This window comes from Aulonocara stuartgranti (assembly GCF_965226115.1).
Source record: "Aulonocara stuartgranti genome assembly, chromosome: 2".
Lineage (NCBI taxonomy): Eukaryota > Metazoa > Chordata > Actinopteri > Cichliformes > Cichlidae > Aulonocara > Aulonocara stuartgranti.
The window spans coordinates 35,436,947-35,451,472 of NC_138940.1; the positions used below are offsets into that span (position 1 = coordinate 35,436,947).

The 14,526-nt window shown below is 39.8% G+C and overlaps 2 protein-coding genes and 1 long non-coding RNA gene across 6 annotated transcripts in view; 1 reads left to right on the plus strand and 2 right to left on the minus strand.

Annotated features, from left to right (window-relative positions):
• dlg3 (discs, large homolog 3) overlaps positions 1-2,109 on the minus strand; it is an 81,677-nt gene extending 79,568 nt beyond the window's left edge. For 2 of the 4 annotated variants that reach the window (XM_082506301.1, XM_082506300.1), the window contains exons 1-2: positions 1,696-2,106; positions 725-856 (exon numbers count right to left, since the gene is read on the minus strand). In XM_082506301.1, the coding sequence (XP_082362427.1) occupies positions 725-856; positions 1,696-1,714 (151 nt within the window). In that variant the 5' untranslated portion in view covers positions 1,715-2,106. Of the gene's footprint in view, positions 1-724; positions 857-1,695 lie in introns of all 4 variants that reach the window. The other 2 variants (XM_082506298.1, XM_082506299.1) reach the window with 2 other exon arrangements.
• LOC309689733 lies at positions 729-3,940 on the plus strand. The gene is made up of 3 exons (XR_014271512.1): positions 729-812; positions 1,278-1,350; positions 3,851-3,940. It is a non-coding gene; the product is annotated as an uncharacterized lncRNA (long non-coding RNA).
• On the minus strand, positions 3,463-13,662 carry gdpd2 (glycerophosphodiester phosphodiesterase domain containing 2). Its single transcript, XM_082506348.1, has 16 exons — positions 13,461-13,662; positions 9,790-10,009; positions 8,981-9,084; positions 8,755-8,848; positions 8,575-8,634; positions 8,376-8,474; positions 8,177-8,267; positions 7,662-7,807; positions 7,124-7,206; positions 6,616-6,775; positions 6,301-6,510; positions 6,065-6,213; positions 4,658-4,805; positions 4,432-4,508; positions 4,315-4,343; positions 3,463-3,979 (listed from the first exon to the last, which is right to left on the minus strand). Exons 2-16 carry the CDS (start codon positions 9,877-9,879, stop codon positions 3,927-3,929), a joined length of 1,593 nt encoding a protein of 530 aa, XP_082362474.1. The 5' UTR covers positions 9,880-10,009; positions 13,461-13,662; the 3' UTR covers positions 3,463-3,926.
• Positions 13,663-14,526: the final 864 nt, after the last annotated feature.

The following is a 14,526-nucleotide window of genomic DNA, read 5'->3' on the forward strand; positions in this document are numbered from 1 at the left end:
ACACAGGCTCATTTCCAAAAACACAAAACACACCACACTCAGCTTGTCATGGAGGTGTAGCTGGTTACAACTAACATTAACTCATGATTCACTATTAGCAAACACTTTAGCCAGAAGCAGTTACATTTGCTTCTGGCTAAAGTGAATAAAGTTTTCTGACTTTATGATCTATACCCTGCTGATACAGTTTTATGAGACATAAATGTGCCTATTTTTGTAAAACTGAAAGGAGGAATTGTGTTTCAACAGTGTGACAGGTCAGAGTTTATAACAGCACAGTCTATAGATAGACTGAGTTGAGCGTGGCTTTAATGGGATTTTATTACAATCCGAGTATGCTACAGAGGTGGTTAAACAGCAAACCTTTGTGAGGCAGACTGAAAGGCCTCTTTCATAAGACTTAATTGGGAAACATTTAGACTCAGTTAACTTCCCATACAAATTAATACAACCTGACCCCGTCTCCATCCTGTGTCAGCCTTCAGCCAATCACACGGCCACGCAAATCAAACTATACCAGCTGCACTAAATCTAATACTGATAGTGTGTGGCAACAGCGCACAGTAAATTAAAGGAGATCAAGAAAAAAAATACCTCCCATTCTTAAGAAGATAGACACATGAAGAGGAAGCGTTGTTTGGAAAGGACATCCTGAGAAAGGTCTGATGCAACATAAGCTAGAGGGAAAAGTTTCGAAAGACTCTCTTCTTCAAAACAAGCTTACCGAGAAGGGCTTGAAACAGCTGGCTGCCCAAGATGGAAGACACTTTGCCCACGCTGGTCTTCAAGGCCTGTTCCTCTGGACTGGTCAGGTTGGACTGGTACTGCTTGAGCAGCCTCACTGCCCTAGCTGTGTCTGCCTCACAAAATAAATACATGTCTCAGAACAACAGCAGCAGCAAAGCTACATAGAGACAGGGGAAATGAAATAACAGTGTTATGAACCTGTATCCCATTTGAGAGGCTAGAAAAAGACATTCGTGGAGTTGCAATTTTCAAAAATGTCAGCAATTAATCAGTTCATACAAAAATTCCTGACTACTCTAAACTTACCTCTTTATTTTAGCTCTAATTAAACTATTATTAAATGTAAATACATGTAGCCAACAATACTGCCACTACTGCTTTTCTTTGCACAGACACACACTGTTATAAGAATTTAAATAAATAATAAAATACGGAAGATTTCTCCTTTTTTTAAACTAAACGTATCACTGCTGCTGCCTGTTATAGTCTCCTGCAGAGCACTTTAAAGGCATTTCTCTCTTTCCCATCAGGACTGTGCAGCTGGTTGTTGAACCCGGTGGGTGGTGAGGAGCACAGAATGCAGAGTTGATGCACATCACGAAGGTAAATCTACTACTTCACAGTTTCCTACCTAATCCTGAACATTATGATCGAGTAGGAGAATAACATCTCAGAAAACAACAACAACAACAATAATAATACCAACAGCACGGAAGCTGACAATTTCCACTTACTCTTAACTTTCTCATTCCCTGAGGGCTAAAACAACAGTCTGGTTTCTCGAGGGGATTACAGCGGAGGTTCGTGGGACGTTGAAAAGCCGTGCAATAACTTTGATGGCGTAATGAGCTGGCATTAACCTAAAAACTTTAACTTTACCCGAGTATATAAGAAAAAATGTGACACGTGGGGAAAAAAAAGATATAACGTTACATGAACGGTACTCACCATATTTATGCACCATCATGTGGCCGACTTGAAAAGTCACATAAGTTATAATTTCGGGGTGTTTTGAGGGTTTAAGAAGCAAGAATAATAACTGCGATAGTTTCGGATAATTTTATAACCGGGACTGTCGCTCCTTCCTCACAACAGATTTTTTTTTAAATCCAGTCGCTGACACTCGCAGTCTGTCTGAAGTGTCGCTGCAGCGGTCCGCAGTGTGGTCCACACCCACTGACTGAGGTTAAGATGTGAAAAAGCAAAGACTGTTTACTTCATGTCAACTTTTCCAGAAGTTTTCTTTTTTGGGGGGGCAAAACGGCTCCAGAGCGTGACATGTTCACGTTCCTCCTCCCCTCTCTCACACACGCCTCGCCTCCGTGGAGAAGGCCCACCGGTCCGGCCATAGCGGCCCCATTCGCACTGTCAGTATTAACGCTTTAAACACTGACACCTGCAGATAGCTTCAGCACATGACATCACTAGTAATGATCAGCGTGTTACTTAAGCCGTTTTTGTCTCTCGTTGCATGTTTATCTGGTAAGTCGCCTGTTTCTCGATTTTTTTGTAGTTGTTGCCATCTTGTGGTGCGATAAGGTGGTGCTGGGAGTCCGTCATTAAAGGAAAAGTACACTATGCAGACGTGTTTTGGACATGTGCAGAGAAGAGTTATTCAGGGTGCGGAAAATAGAGCTACTGGGCAGGTGGAAAACAGGAAGACCTCAGAGAAACATTTCAACTGTTCAAAATATAATCTATTGATCAGATTCAGTCACGTTAGAAAGAAAGTACACCAGCTGTCAGCTCTATGGCTTTACATGTCAGGACATAATAGAAATGATCCATTTTTTAAATTAGGTGGACAGACCCTAGGGCATGCTACACTGTCATTATTTAATGAAAAAAAAAAACTGCTTGAGATAAAACACTGAAGCATTATATCTGACTTTATCGGTCTCTTGCAGCATGGTTGGAAACGTTAGAGATGGGTTCATTCAGCAGCTCTCTTAAGTTCCCGTCGCAGCATTTCAGTCAGGTTTAGGTTCGAACTTTAACTGGGCCTCTGAAACACTTTTGCTTTTCTTTTTCAGATATTCTGTTGTAGATTTGCTGCTATGCTTGTGATCATTACCCTGTTGTGTGACCCAGTTTTGGCCCAGCTTTAGCTGTCAGACACATTGATGTATATAGGAATTTATGGTCCACTCAATGACTACAAGGAGCTCAGGTCTTGGGCTACAAAATAAACCCAAATTATCACCTCTCCGCCACCGTGCTTGACAGTTGGTATGAGGTGTACGCTGGTTTTCATCAAACATGGACCTGTGTGCATTGTGGCCAATCATCTCCACTTTGGCCTGATCTGTCCAAAGGTGATTTCTCGCAGTGTCTTTTGTTTTTTTAGATGCAAATTTACAGATCTAAGTCCTGCTAACATGTTCTTTGTACATAATCAAGTCTTTCCCGTGCCAGCCCTTGCAAACAAGCCATACTTGTTCATTACTGTCACAAACTTTAACATTTAACATGCTAACTGAGGCCTGTAAAGTCTGAGATGGAGCTGGTATGAAGCACCTCCGTTATATAAACAGTTCATTCTTAATGCTCCAGCCACAACTATCTGTGTCCAACTTTAACAGCTTTTCTAATGTGCTGATTTTATTAAATATAAATCACAGTTGTTAAAACGATTTTTTCGATATGTCACCTGTTTATTCAAAATTAAAATTTTTACCTTCGTGTTCAGTAGATGCGGAAATAAAGCGACACAAGTTACCATAAAAAATATAGTTTTATTAACGTTGGCTCAGATTACAAATGTTTATTTAATGCAGTAGTTTGTTTTTTTTTACTCATTGGATACAAATCAATGTAATAAAATGCAAAAGGTAATTCAGATCTACACACCATGTCATATAGTTTCATCAAACTGTCAGTAGTAGCAAAAGAACAAACAAGTATTTAAAAAAAACCAACGAAAGATAAACCTGTGTAACTAGTTTTCTCTCTCATTGTCAAACACACACACCCCCACACACCAAAACTGTGTATACTGGCATCATACTGATATGTAAAAAAAACAACAACAACATTATGGCCTGCATAATTTTATAAAACAGTGCGTGTCAGTTCACATTAACTTGCTGTCCTCCCGATTTAGGTCCAAACCCCGGTGTTAGTGCAGAAAAGGCTGCGATTGTGAGCTTCAAGACTGAAACATCTGCAGCTGAAGGCTGTCAGGGTAGCCTGGTGAGGAAGACTTCCAGCTCATTGTCATTGCTCGGTCCATCTGTCACAACAAACAAGGGATACATTATTATGTGATCTGTTAACTGTTATAAAATAGAACATTCAAGCTGTCAGGTTATGAAAACAACTTTTTTTTAGCTATCATGTGATATACTTTCTATTTGCTTTTGATGGTTTTATAATGGTGCTTTCCTTTGTGTTTCACTTTCAGCAAAACCATGCCAGGGATTTTTTTTTACATTCTATCTGCTGTTGCAAATGTTTGTTTTATAGGTTTGCCAATAAAGGGGAAGATAACCAGTGATCATCATTTTATTTTTTAAACTTAAATTTCAAATATTCAATGGCAAAAAACCCATGATATTGATACAGTACCTGCATTATGGCAAAGACTGTGTTTTGTCCTATGTGGAAGAGAGACATTGGTTAGTCAGCTTGTTAACTTTCCTCCTCATTTTTATACAAATTTGTAGACTAAACCTCTGTTCTTACCAGTGAAAGAGTGCCATCATCACAAGAGCAGATGATATATCCACTAAAATCCATGTTATCAGGTATGTAGAGCGTGGCTGAAACACAAGCATGTTCAAAGTGTGTCACAAATCCTGGGAAACACTGCGACGAAGATGTGAGCGCCACATCCAAAATCTTGAAATGATAATATTTCTTGCATCATAATGAAATAAACAGTAAAACGCCCAGCTACTGCATTGCTCACCATGACCCAGTCAGGGCGCTCCATTTCTTTTAGGAGGTGGCAGGCGTTGGTAGTGACAGAGCTGGCTCCTGCACACCACAGCATAGAGAACAGCCAGCGCTCATTAACCACGTACAGGTTCACTGTAATGTTTCGTTTGCGAAGGTCGCTGTCAAATACGAAGACAAGCACATCGTTTAGAAGTGAACAAGAAGAATTTTGAGAGATTACAGAGCACTTAAAAGAAGCACGGAGAAATATGTGAAACTGTAAGACGGGTATCGATTGCTATGCATGTGCATATTGGTAAATGCATGGATGAGGTAGGAAAGTTAACTCTTAAAGTCTCCGGAGATGACTGGAGAACTGCATGAAAAACATCCAACATCTCTCATAGATCATAAATAAAATCTGGTGGCTATATCTTAGGATTCCCATTTGATACTTGAGCTACTCAGTGATAGCTTAAGCCTTAATCTTTGGAGCAGTGCCATCCTGGAAAAGTCCACTTCTACCCAGAATGCTTCAGCAGAGGATAAAAGTGATTACTCATTGACCCTTCCTTGTAAAAGTCTTTTGATGTATGACAAATGTGCACTTCTCAATATGGTGAAGCATGATTCATTTAACTGTATCGCTAATACCTGTCAACCAAAACCAATTAAATGCTTCGGTGACCATTTATCTTTGTGATTAGAGGTTTAAGCTCTGCAAACCTGCTGTAACATCACTCCCTTTGTAATTACAAACAGGCTGTTTTTGCAGAAACAGTCTGAACACGTCCTGCACAGGCGTTCTCAGTCACCTCTGACTCCTTGTATGTCAAACTAATGCCCAATCATTATATGCCACTCTTGCTCTCTTGTTACATAATCATATTTAAATGGGACTGCTCAGCATCTTTAGACATGATTGAATGTTAACTGTTACAATGCAGTGCACCCATGTGGAGGCACCCCCATTCACTGTGCTTCTCTGCTTATTTATTCAGCTTTCTCAAAACTCTTTAGATGAGTGTATACATGAGCGTAGACTGTAATATATATATTCATTAATTGTGCCACCCAGGAATAGTTTTATTTTGCGAGACATGTAGCAAGGCCACGCCACGGTGAGTTTGTTTTGCACTCAGTGAAGCGCTTCAGCGACTTCTTAAAACATGTTGCTACACTGCATTTCATTCTTTAGGCCCCCTCCCTTTTATTTCTTATGGTTATTTTGCTAAGCCATTGAACAGAACACCTGGGTTGGGACATTATTTGAATCTTGTATCCTGGAGGCCAATCCTACGCCCCTATATTAAGTGTCAGAGCTGTGTCTCAGCATGCTACACGCAGCTTTAATTAACACACTGCTGTGCATGGCCCCTGGCACCAACATGTACTGTAGATAATATTGAGATTTCTTACCCACCTATTTATTTCTTACCTGATGTTTTTCATTTTTATTTCGCTGTATTTCACATTTAGGTGGCTCCCGTTATTTTTTTCCAAATCCGTTTCATTTTCATAAACCTGGATAAAGTCTGGGGCCTGCTTCTTTACAACTTCTCGTTCTTTAGAAGGAAGCCAAAGAATCTATGAAAAGGAGAAAGAAAACTCTTAAAAATATGCTTGATTGTGAAATGCTTGAATCCCACAATTGATACAAGTGAGTAGACTTACCAGACTTTGAGGAATGCCAAACTCTAAGGTGATATTTACTGTGTCATTTGTGTCAATTTCTTCTGTTTCTTTATTTTTCAGGTCAAATATCACTGAGGTATTGTGCTGTGTCGCAAATTCAAGAAGGTCTAGCAAGGAGGGTATGACCTGTGTCCTGGCTGTTTCTTTCTCCTCTTCTGAGAGCAGGGACACTGTGCTGTAAGGATCATTCTGCAAAGCCAGATAATTTCACGTTTCTTTAGTCTGACACATGATAATACATAAAGCTCTGCGGGCAAATGTGCGCTCACGCATAAATCAAAGCACAATTACTACCTTGAGGAATTGTTCTCCTGCGTTTAGAGTCCGTAATTGTTCGAAGGTTAGGTCAGTGCTCTTATTGAATGAGGAGCCGTTAAACTTGTCTTTAACATTTGTCGTTCTCAGCAAGAAGTCAGGTCCATGGTCATGCATCAAGAAAGGTTTTCTATCTCGACTAAATTTAAGCAAGAGTTAAACAAATTTTAGTATCTGTGAAGTCAAAATAATCAGTTTTTCATATTTATCAGTGAAGACAACAATAATAATGATGAAAATAATGTTCTAAAAATGTAATAAATAGTTAGTTATGTTTCCCAAGAACCAAACAGCATGCTTATAAAGATCACTGCTACATTTGAGGTGATTAGTAGAATGACATGCCCCCACTTGCAGGACTGTAATCCACGGTGATACATTTGTCTCATATTTGTGCGCATGAAAAACCGAACTAAAAGCAAAAACACATTCCTCTTTCAAGAAAGCAACTGTGAGTCCTCCTAAGCGTAAATCATTGTCATTGTACCTGAGCTGCACGTCCGTTTCAAAGGCTATCACGCCGCACTTGAGGCTTCTGTTGAACGACATGATGGTGTTCTCTGGGGCCAGCTGAACACAGGGAGGACAGATGGGTGAGACACACTGATGTGCTTAAGTGCCCTTCCTACCCCAAAGCGGTGTGAGCACAGACAACCCCCGTATGCAGTGTTAAATGGAGCTTATTATTGACCCAGCAGCAAAGCAAACTAACAAGGGCACAGTAGCGTGGCATATGAGGACGTCACATGACTGGACCTTTGCTCACACCTGAGCCAGGGACAGTCTACTTTTTTATATTTGACAATATATGAAAATGGATTGTGCTTATAATATTAGCATTAAATATTTCTCAAAGAACTGAACTGCGTTTTTAAACGTTCTTTAAACTTGTTTTAATCAACTGAAAAACTTGAACATGACTGCAATCTGTCAACAATAGCAGCTCTATCCAAAGGTGTAATGTCATCACTCTATAATTATAATGTTTATTTGCAGGGTGGTGCCAAGTAAAACAGGACGCTCACCATCGGCGCGCCTCTGTGGCCGATAAGTTTTGGTTTTTCAGGTAGTTCCTGCACTTCTATTAGACAAGGAGAGTGGATGAGCAGGGGACACAGGAAGATGGCTGCTGAGACCACTAGAAACATCCCTGCAATGACCATCTTAGATCCTGGAATAAACACAAGTCAGACAATAATCTTTAAATATTTAAAATGCTCCAAGCGTGAATTTGTAAAGAAGCCCTTTTTATTTATTTCCCCCCTGCAGGAATTGACTTTTATTATATTTAAATATATAGATTTATAAATGTATATTTATACATTTGTATATCTTTCTTGTGTATTGAACTAATGCTCATCATGCAGAATCAGTTTTCCAGTGACTGCCAGATGAACCTCAGCTTCAAAGTTCACCAGTACATTTGTTTCCAGTGTTAGCCCTGTAATTAGGTTTGATACAATAGTGTGTATATAAAAGGATTATGTAATTGCCTTTGAATCGTGTCTGTGTGTATGCCGAAACTAGGTCTGACACATACGTGTTTTGGCCAAGTGGAAGCGATGAAAGACAAACGGGCTTAGCAGAGTCAACGCTCCAACAGCACCAAACTGCAGGAAGGGAGCCGTGGCCTGCCAAGAGGTTGACACAGACATCAAACACATGTGATATTCTCACACCACTTAGAGCCATTTAAAAAAAAAAAAAAAAACTAAAAAGTTTCTGTACTCTAACTCTACCTGGAGTAGAGTAAGAACTGTTGGCCATTCTTCCCTCCCCTTTATGCTTACTCCTGAAGCCAAAGCTGTGATGAATATTACACAAAAGCAGAAAATGATCTGTGCAGGAAAAAGGGGGGGAAAAAAGCAGAAAGCAAATATAACATTAGACGATTTTAATAAAACTATAGACTGGACAGGTAAATGTTTGCATGCTTACCTTATGAAGCCAGTGTAAGTGGAGTTGCTCCTCTAAGGCAACTTGGATCAAGGCAAAGAGCTGTAATCATTGGAGAACATTTTAAAAATGGCGGCTTCTCATTCTTAGGTTTAATGATCTTTGAATGTGGAGCAAGATTTGGTTCCCCTGTGTGGTAAACGGACAAAACTGTATTCTTACCAGCAGCAGGATACAGTAGCTGGCCAGCACTGCAGAAATGATCACCACTACCAGGAAGTAGTTTAGCCACGTCTTCAGTGTTCTGAATATTACCCTGATAAGGGTGAAGCACATAGATAAAAGAATGAAGGACATCAACAAAGACAAATAAATATTCAGTGTGTGTGTGTGTGTGTGTGTGTGTGTGTGTGTGTGTGTGTGTGTGTGTGTGTGTGTGATCACTCACTCATTAACATTCTGTTGGTCATTAGAGATGGCAAAACAAATATACAACCAGCACAGGGAAAGCAGAGACATCAAAGTGACAACTAAGAGCGACAACCATCTGCACTGAAATGAAAAGAAAAGGAGGAAAATTGATTACATTTTTGTAGCCTTAAAAAAATTGTGTAGTTGTCCAGAGAGCTATCCCCGTGCGTGTCGATGTGTGCACAAATTCCAATAGAAGCTCAAAGTGAGACCAATGGAACAAATCCAACATTTTTTCATAATTGGTTGAGTGCTTTGCCCGCACTGTGTCGTGAGAACTCGGCGCAAACAACCCCAGCGCCCCCACCACCGCCTCCCAACCACCACCATCGCCACCAACAGCACACCTCAAGTGTCATTTCCCTCACAGATTTACAGAGCTCCTGCATCCTCCTATTCCCTTTCATATAAGTACATAGCTTGTTAGGGCCTGTGAGTTTGTTTGTTTCTCTTGGCACATAAATGAATTTTTTTTTAATGCAATCACCACGTCGGTTATTGTGTTTATATTTCCTAACAATTTGTCAATGACTGTTTTGCAATAAAAGTATCAGGTTCACAAAGCAACAGTTCATAAAGCAGCATTTTATATTTCGGATTTCAGTCAGGCAAAAATTTTAATCCCGGATTACTGGGATTTATAAAGGTTATGCTGAATGGAAATAAACCAAACAAAAAAACCCTAAAAAAATCAAATAAAACATGGTTATTTAAACATTACACACTCCTGTAGAGAGATAAAGAAAAACTGACTTATCATAAGAAGAAAACAGACATTAAAACTACCTTTCTCCTTTGACTACTTGACTCCGTCCAGCGGCAGCTATAAAAGCCCCTGCTGAAGAACAGGCAGCACAAACAGACTTGAGACAACATTTCTCCTTCTCATCCACAAGCGTAGGAAATGCAGATCTGGTTTTGTGCTGTGTGGACACTGAAGAAGCTAATGCTTTTCTCTGGATGCAGTGACGAACTTTGGGCTGATTGATCTCACCAATCCTGTGTGCTGGAGGGGAAAGAAAAAGACGACTGTGACAGAAAGCAAATGAGGGGGTGATGGGCAAACTTTCTTTGGGGTATTAAGGCAATCCCTGCTCAATAACCCCCCACCCTCCACCACCCCCTACTCCCACCCCTCAATAGAGCCTGTGTCTAAAATAGCAACTGGCTGCATTTACAATGGCCAACACCACGGGGTATTGAAAGTGGTGCACAGACCAGCCTGAGAGTGAAGTCAGACCATTGGACACAGTGACAGGCACAGCCATGCGCAGAGAGCGGGTGGAGGAAATAAAGTGAAGACGACAAATAGTTTACAAATGGAAAGAATGAAAAAGAAAACGACATAAACTATGACAGAAATGAAAATGGTTTCGATTGCCAGACACTTTTCCATTGACATGAAGTAAACTGTGAACGGGTCACAGCAAGATTGTTGTCAACGTGTTGGGGCTTATCATTCTACAGTTGTGTCAGGCTTTGGTCCCCTTCCTTGAAAGACATGGGAATTTACACACAATGTCACCCACTGAAATGCTGAACAATAAAGGTTTCTATTGTGCACAGTCAACTTTTCCTTGTTGAACTAGATCCCTGGAGTTTTGCCAAATATCTCTTCACCTGAATTGTTCATCTTGTTTTTACAAACAGGTACCAGATGACAAACACGTTCAAGGTGAGGGCACAATAAACTTTGAGTAGTAAAAATGAAACCTAAAAATTACTTATCACTCTTAATTATTCTGTAAAAGTAAATAGCACAGTGCAATCAGCATTAGGACGCAGTTGCCAACAAGAGCCTGTTTGGACAGGTCCACAGGTCTAATTGTGACATGGAAATGTAAGAAGGCTTGTTTCACTCCACAGACGCTTGCTTTACCAGGAAGTTATGAGCTAAATATTGAGCAATAACCGTAATATGTGACCAACCATGGCATCAGTTTGTGACAAGGTAACTAAAGAAACATAAAGGTCACTGAAAGTCACGGCTGAGTTAAAACATTGTCCTTTTCACGTCCCTGCCTAATATAGTAACTGGAAGCTATCGCTGTTTATCTTATGGTATTTTAATTGCTGCTCTAAACCTTATACTAAGCCCCACTTCAGAGTACAAGGAAATCCTCTCATAGTGGATAAACCCCAAGAAATCCACAGCACACACTGCCACCTGTATTGTTTGGAAGATTTAATGATATCAGTCAGACACACCTTTCCAATTTGTTTAACCAACGTTTACACTGTTATAATGTAAACTGTAATTAGGCACACGAATGATGTGAGCATGCTCCATTAATAAAAAACTGATGAGGGGTGAAATTTTCAGGTAATTGTTTACCCTGAAAAGGATAAGCGGTAGCGAATGGATGGATGGATGGATGTTTATAAAGATTTTTTTTTAACCCCACTAGATACAGATTAAGAAGAATATTAAAGAAACAAAGACTTACTGCTTTCACACTCTCACTATCTATGAGCTGGCTCATCTTTCACGTAGGTTTTATTTCCTTTTTGGACAAAGATTTGTGCACTTCTTTACTGGGCTTCCATTATTAGTTATGCCATCAAGCTTGTCCTGCGCCCTTCATCATTTCTATTTCGATTTATATCCAGGAAAAAAGGCTAATGATGCAATTTTTATTAAGTCTGATTTATAAGCTCTCAGCAACCCAGTTCAACAGTAACGCAACCCAGGAACCAAATTTTGGCAGAAGTTATGAATAAGACGCATATAGATTTAAACATAGGTCAGCCAGTTGTGCAATCTTGAACTGCTCAAAAACAAGAACACTTGAAAAATGTTCAAACTGATTTTCATTTGGTTTCCACTGACATCATTTTGTTTTCAGCTTGAATATTTCATTCATCAGATTTGATGTGTGATTTTAATGCCCCCTTAATTATATATTTTTCTATCTCCTTTTAGTCTTGCGTTTTCATTTTATTACTCGCATCTTGGAAAAAGTGCTGTTTAAAATGCTTTGATATTATTTGATATTTCCCATGTCTCTCACACAGTATGGGAATAATGTTGGATGGTCCCAACTGTTCCGTTCATCTTGCTGGTTTTCAGTGTTCTTCACTGTGAAGTGTCACAATCATAGACTGTGTATTATTATTTTTGGCTGACGTTAAGTCTGACAGATAAGCAAATAAGAAACCTGACAATTGCCAAAGAGGGAATCAAATAAATACTAGAAATAGAATCAGAAATCACAGGGGAATACACGGATGACATGATGAGAAAAGAAGGCTGATGCGGGAGAGACAGGTGACGGCAATCAGACAATCAGGACGGGGAAGTGAAACTCAAAAATTAGAGATACTGGCAAAGGAGCGCAGTAACAGATAACTGAGGAAACAGCACAAAACAGTAAAATCCACAAAAACTAATCTAGGATTACAATATAGTACACACACACAAACTAAAGCATGACTCACAATGGTGCGGGGGAAAAAAAGACAACCAAAGCTCCTCAGAGGAACAACAGGGGAAACCGAGGATAAAGGGATAGGGGAATATGCTGACAAAAAGACTGAACAATAAACCCGGGAAAGACAAACTCAGACTTCATTATATCAGCTGAGTGCTCACAAACTAAAACAAGACAAAAGAGTCAGGTGCATGCCACTACACAAGGAGAAATCTATGTTTGTGGTGGCTTAATGAAACTGTAGAACTGATGCTAAGTCAATGATTTCAAGATCACTCAACAGGGGAAATGATTTAGCTTGAGTCTGTGTGGTCCACGGGGCTTTGTTCATAACCTTTGTCATCCTTTGAATCCGGAGGGGAAAACAATTATATATTCAATCACTTTCCTGCGCACTGATTTACACGAATAAGGCGCTTGTTGTTTTTAAAACATCTATCTATCAGGACACTAATTTAAAATGATGCAAAATTAGATCTGATCCTATTACCCTGCTGTTGTCTCCATGTAAATATTCTTCCAAAATTAACCTAGATATCAACGAGTTATACACCTGTCCATGAAGGTTTGGGTGGATGCTGACGGAAGTGCTTGACCATGCGTCCTATTGAACACATGCCTATTTCGTGTTCAACATCTTCTGGATTGATGGAATAAACAGTTTGTATAAATCCAAGTTCACACATCTGTAGTGATAGTATGTAGTCAGAAGTTGTGTGAACCACTGTAGTTACATTTGCACTGCATCTTGTGCTCGCTTGGATCTGTAGCGCTTGCTCACATTTGCCAGCGCTTTACTCCAGCAGCTTATTGCATTCTGTACACAACACTTCTGAACACTAGAAAGTTTGCATAATACATACCATGTAACCTGTGCAGGTAATGTCTTATATATTTCTCAGATCGGAGAAGTGTGTGCGCAAATTTAATTATAAAACGTTGTTCGGAATAAAGACCAGTCTCTCTGTCTGTCTGCCGCAATGAAACCCATGCGGTAAGCTTCCCGACAAATTAAAAACGACTCACCAGTCAATCTAGGTCATGGAGATCTTCGCACGCCGCGAACTGGCAAAGACGCACCGGTCTTGGAAAAGACCCTCTGTCGCCACCCTCTCTTTCCACCATCCCTTTTACTTGCCGTGAGTCTGTGGGCTGAATGTAAATGGGGTTCACGAATAGGGACGGGCAAGGGGTGTACCGTCAAAGTGAGGAAAGATAGTGTGAGAGAATACCTGCACAGCGATTTGGCGTCCGCGCCGCGTGTGGCCACGCCTCATCCAGTTTCTGATTATGATTTTTCTAGGTACCCAGAAAAAAAAAGAAAAAAAAAAAGATAATACTAACCGACATAATATATTTAAATAGTCCTCAGATAATTTATATATGAATATATGTGAATTACCTTTTGTGTTTCATCATCTGCTCCTATTGTAAACGAGGCTATTTCCAGTAAACTCACTGCTGTACCTGAAGCAGCCCGGAGCTTCCTCACATACAGGTGACAAGTGGCTTTAGATTGTTTTTTATGATAATGTCGTTACTTTTATATGGGCCTAATCGACAAATCTTATAAAGGGGTAAAATAAGTATCTGGTCAGCTGCAACATCATCTTTATTTATGTATGGATGCATCAGCAGTTTCTGTATAATGCGCAGATATACAAGATCCATGCGTGATTCTGAAAGAGGCTATCTGATGCCAGATTATTTTCGATTCTTCTTATCTATTCATCAACACGCTCTAGTTTCTGAGTCAATGAGTGAGTTATTGCCATTTGTCAGAATCAGTGGACTGTACTTAAAATGGCATGTGTGACATTTTGAATGCTTGCTGTACCAGACTCTCTTTTTTCTAAGGATTCCCTGCTATGTCCAGCTGAATAGTGTTCAGATGCTGATTTCAAGAACACATGCCCCCCCTCCCCCCCTTTTTTTAAAGAAAAAAATTGTTTGAATGTAATAAAAAGAAGAACATTTGCATTTTTACTGCATAAACTCACACAGAACAGAAAGATATGCGAGTTCAACTGTCAGTAAAAAAAGGGGAAAGCTGAAACGACACATAACTGGGTTCAGTATGTAGTAAGGGCAT

Bases quoted from the DNA above. Each gene is read 5' to 3' on its own strand.
- gdpd2 (XM_082506348.1), bottom strand. From the start codon at position 9,879: ATGTTGTCTCAAGTCTGTTTGTGCTGCCTGTTCTTCAGCAGGGGCTTT. The intron at 9,085-9,789 runs GTAGTTTTAATG...TTTTCATTTCAG, and splicing joins CAAGTAGTCAAAGGAGAAAG to TGCAGATGGTTGTCGCTCTT. The intron at 4,806-6,064 runs GTAAGAAATAAA...CGTATTTGACAG, and splicing joins ATAAAAATGAAAAACATCAG to CGACCTTCGCAAACGAAACA.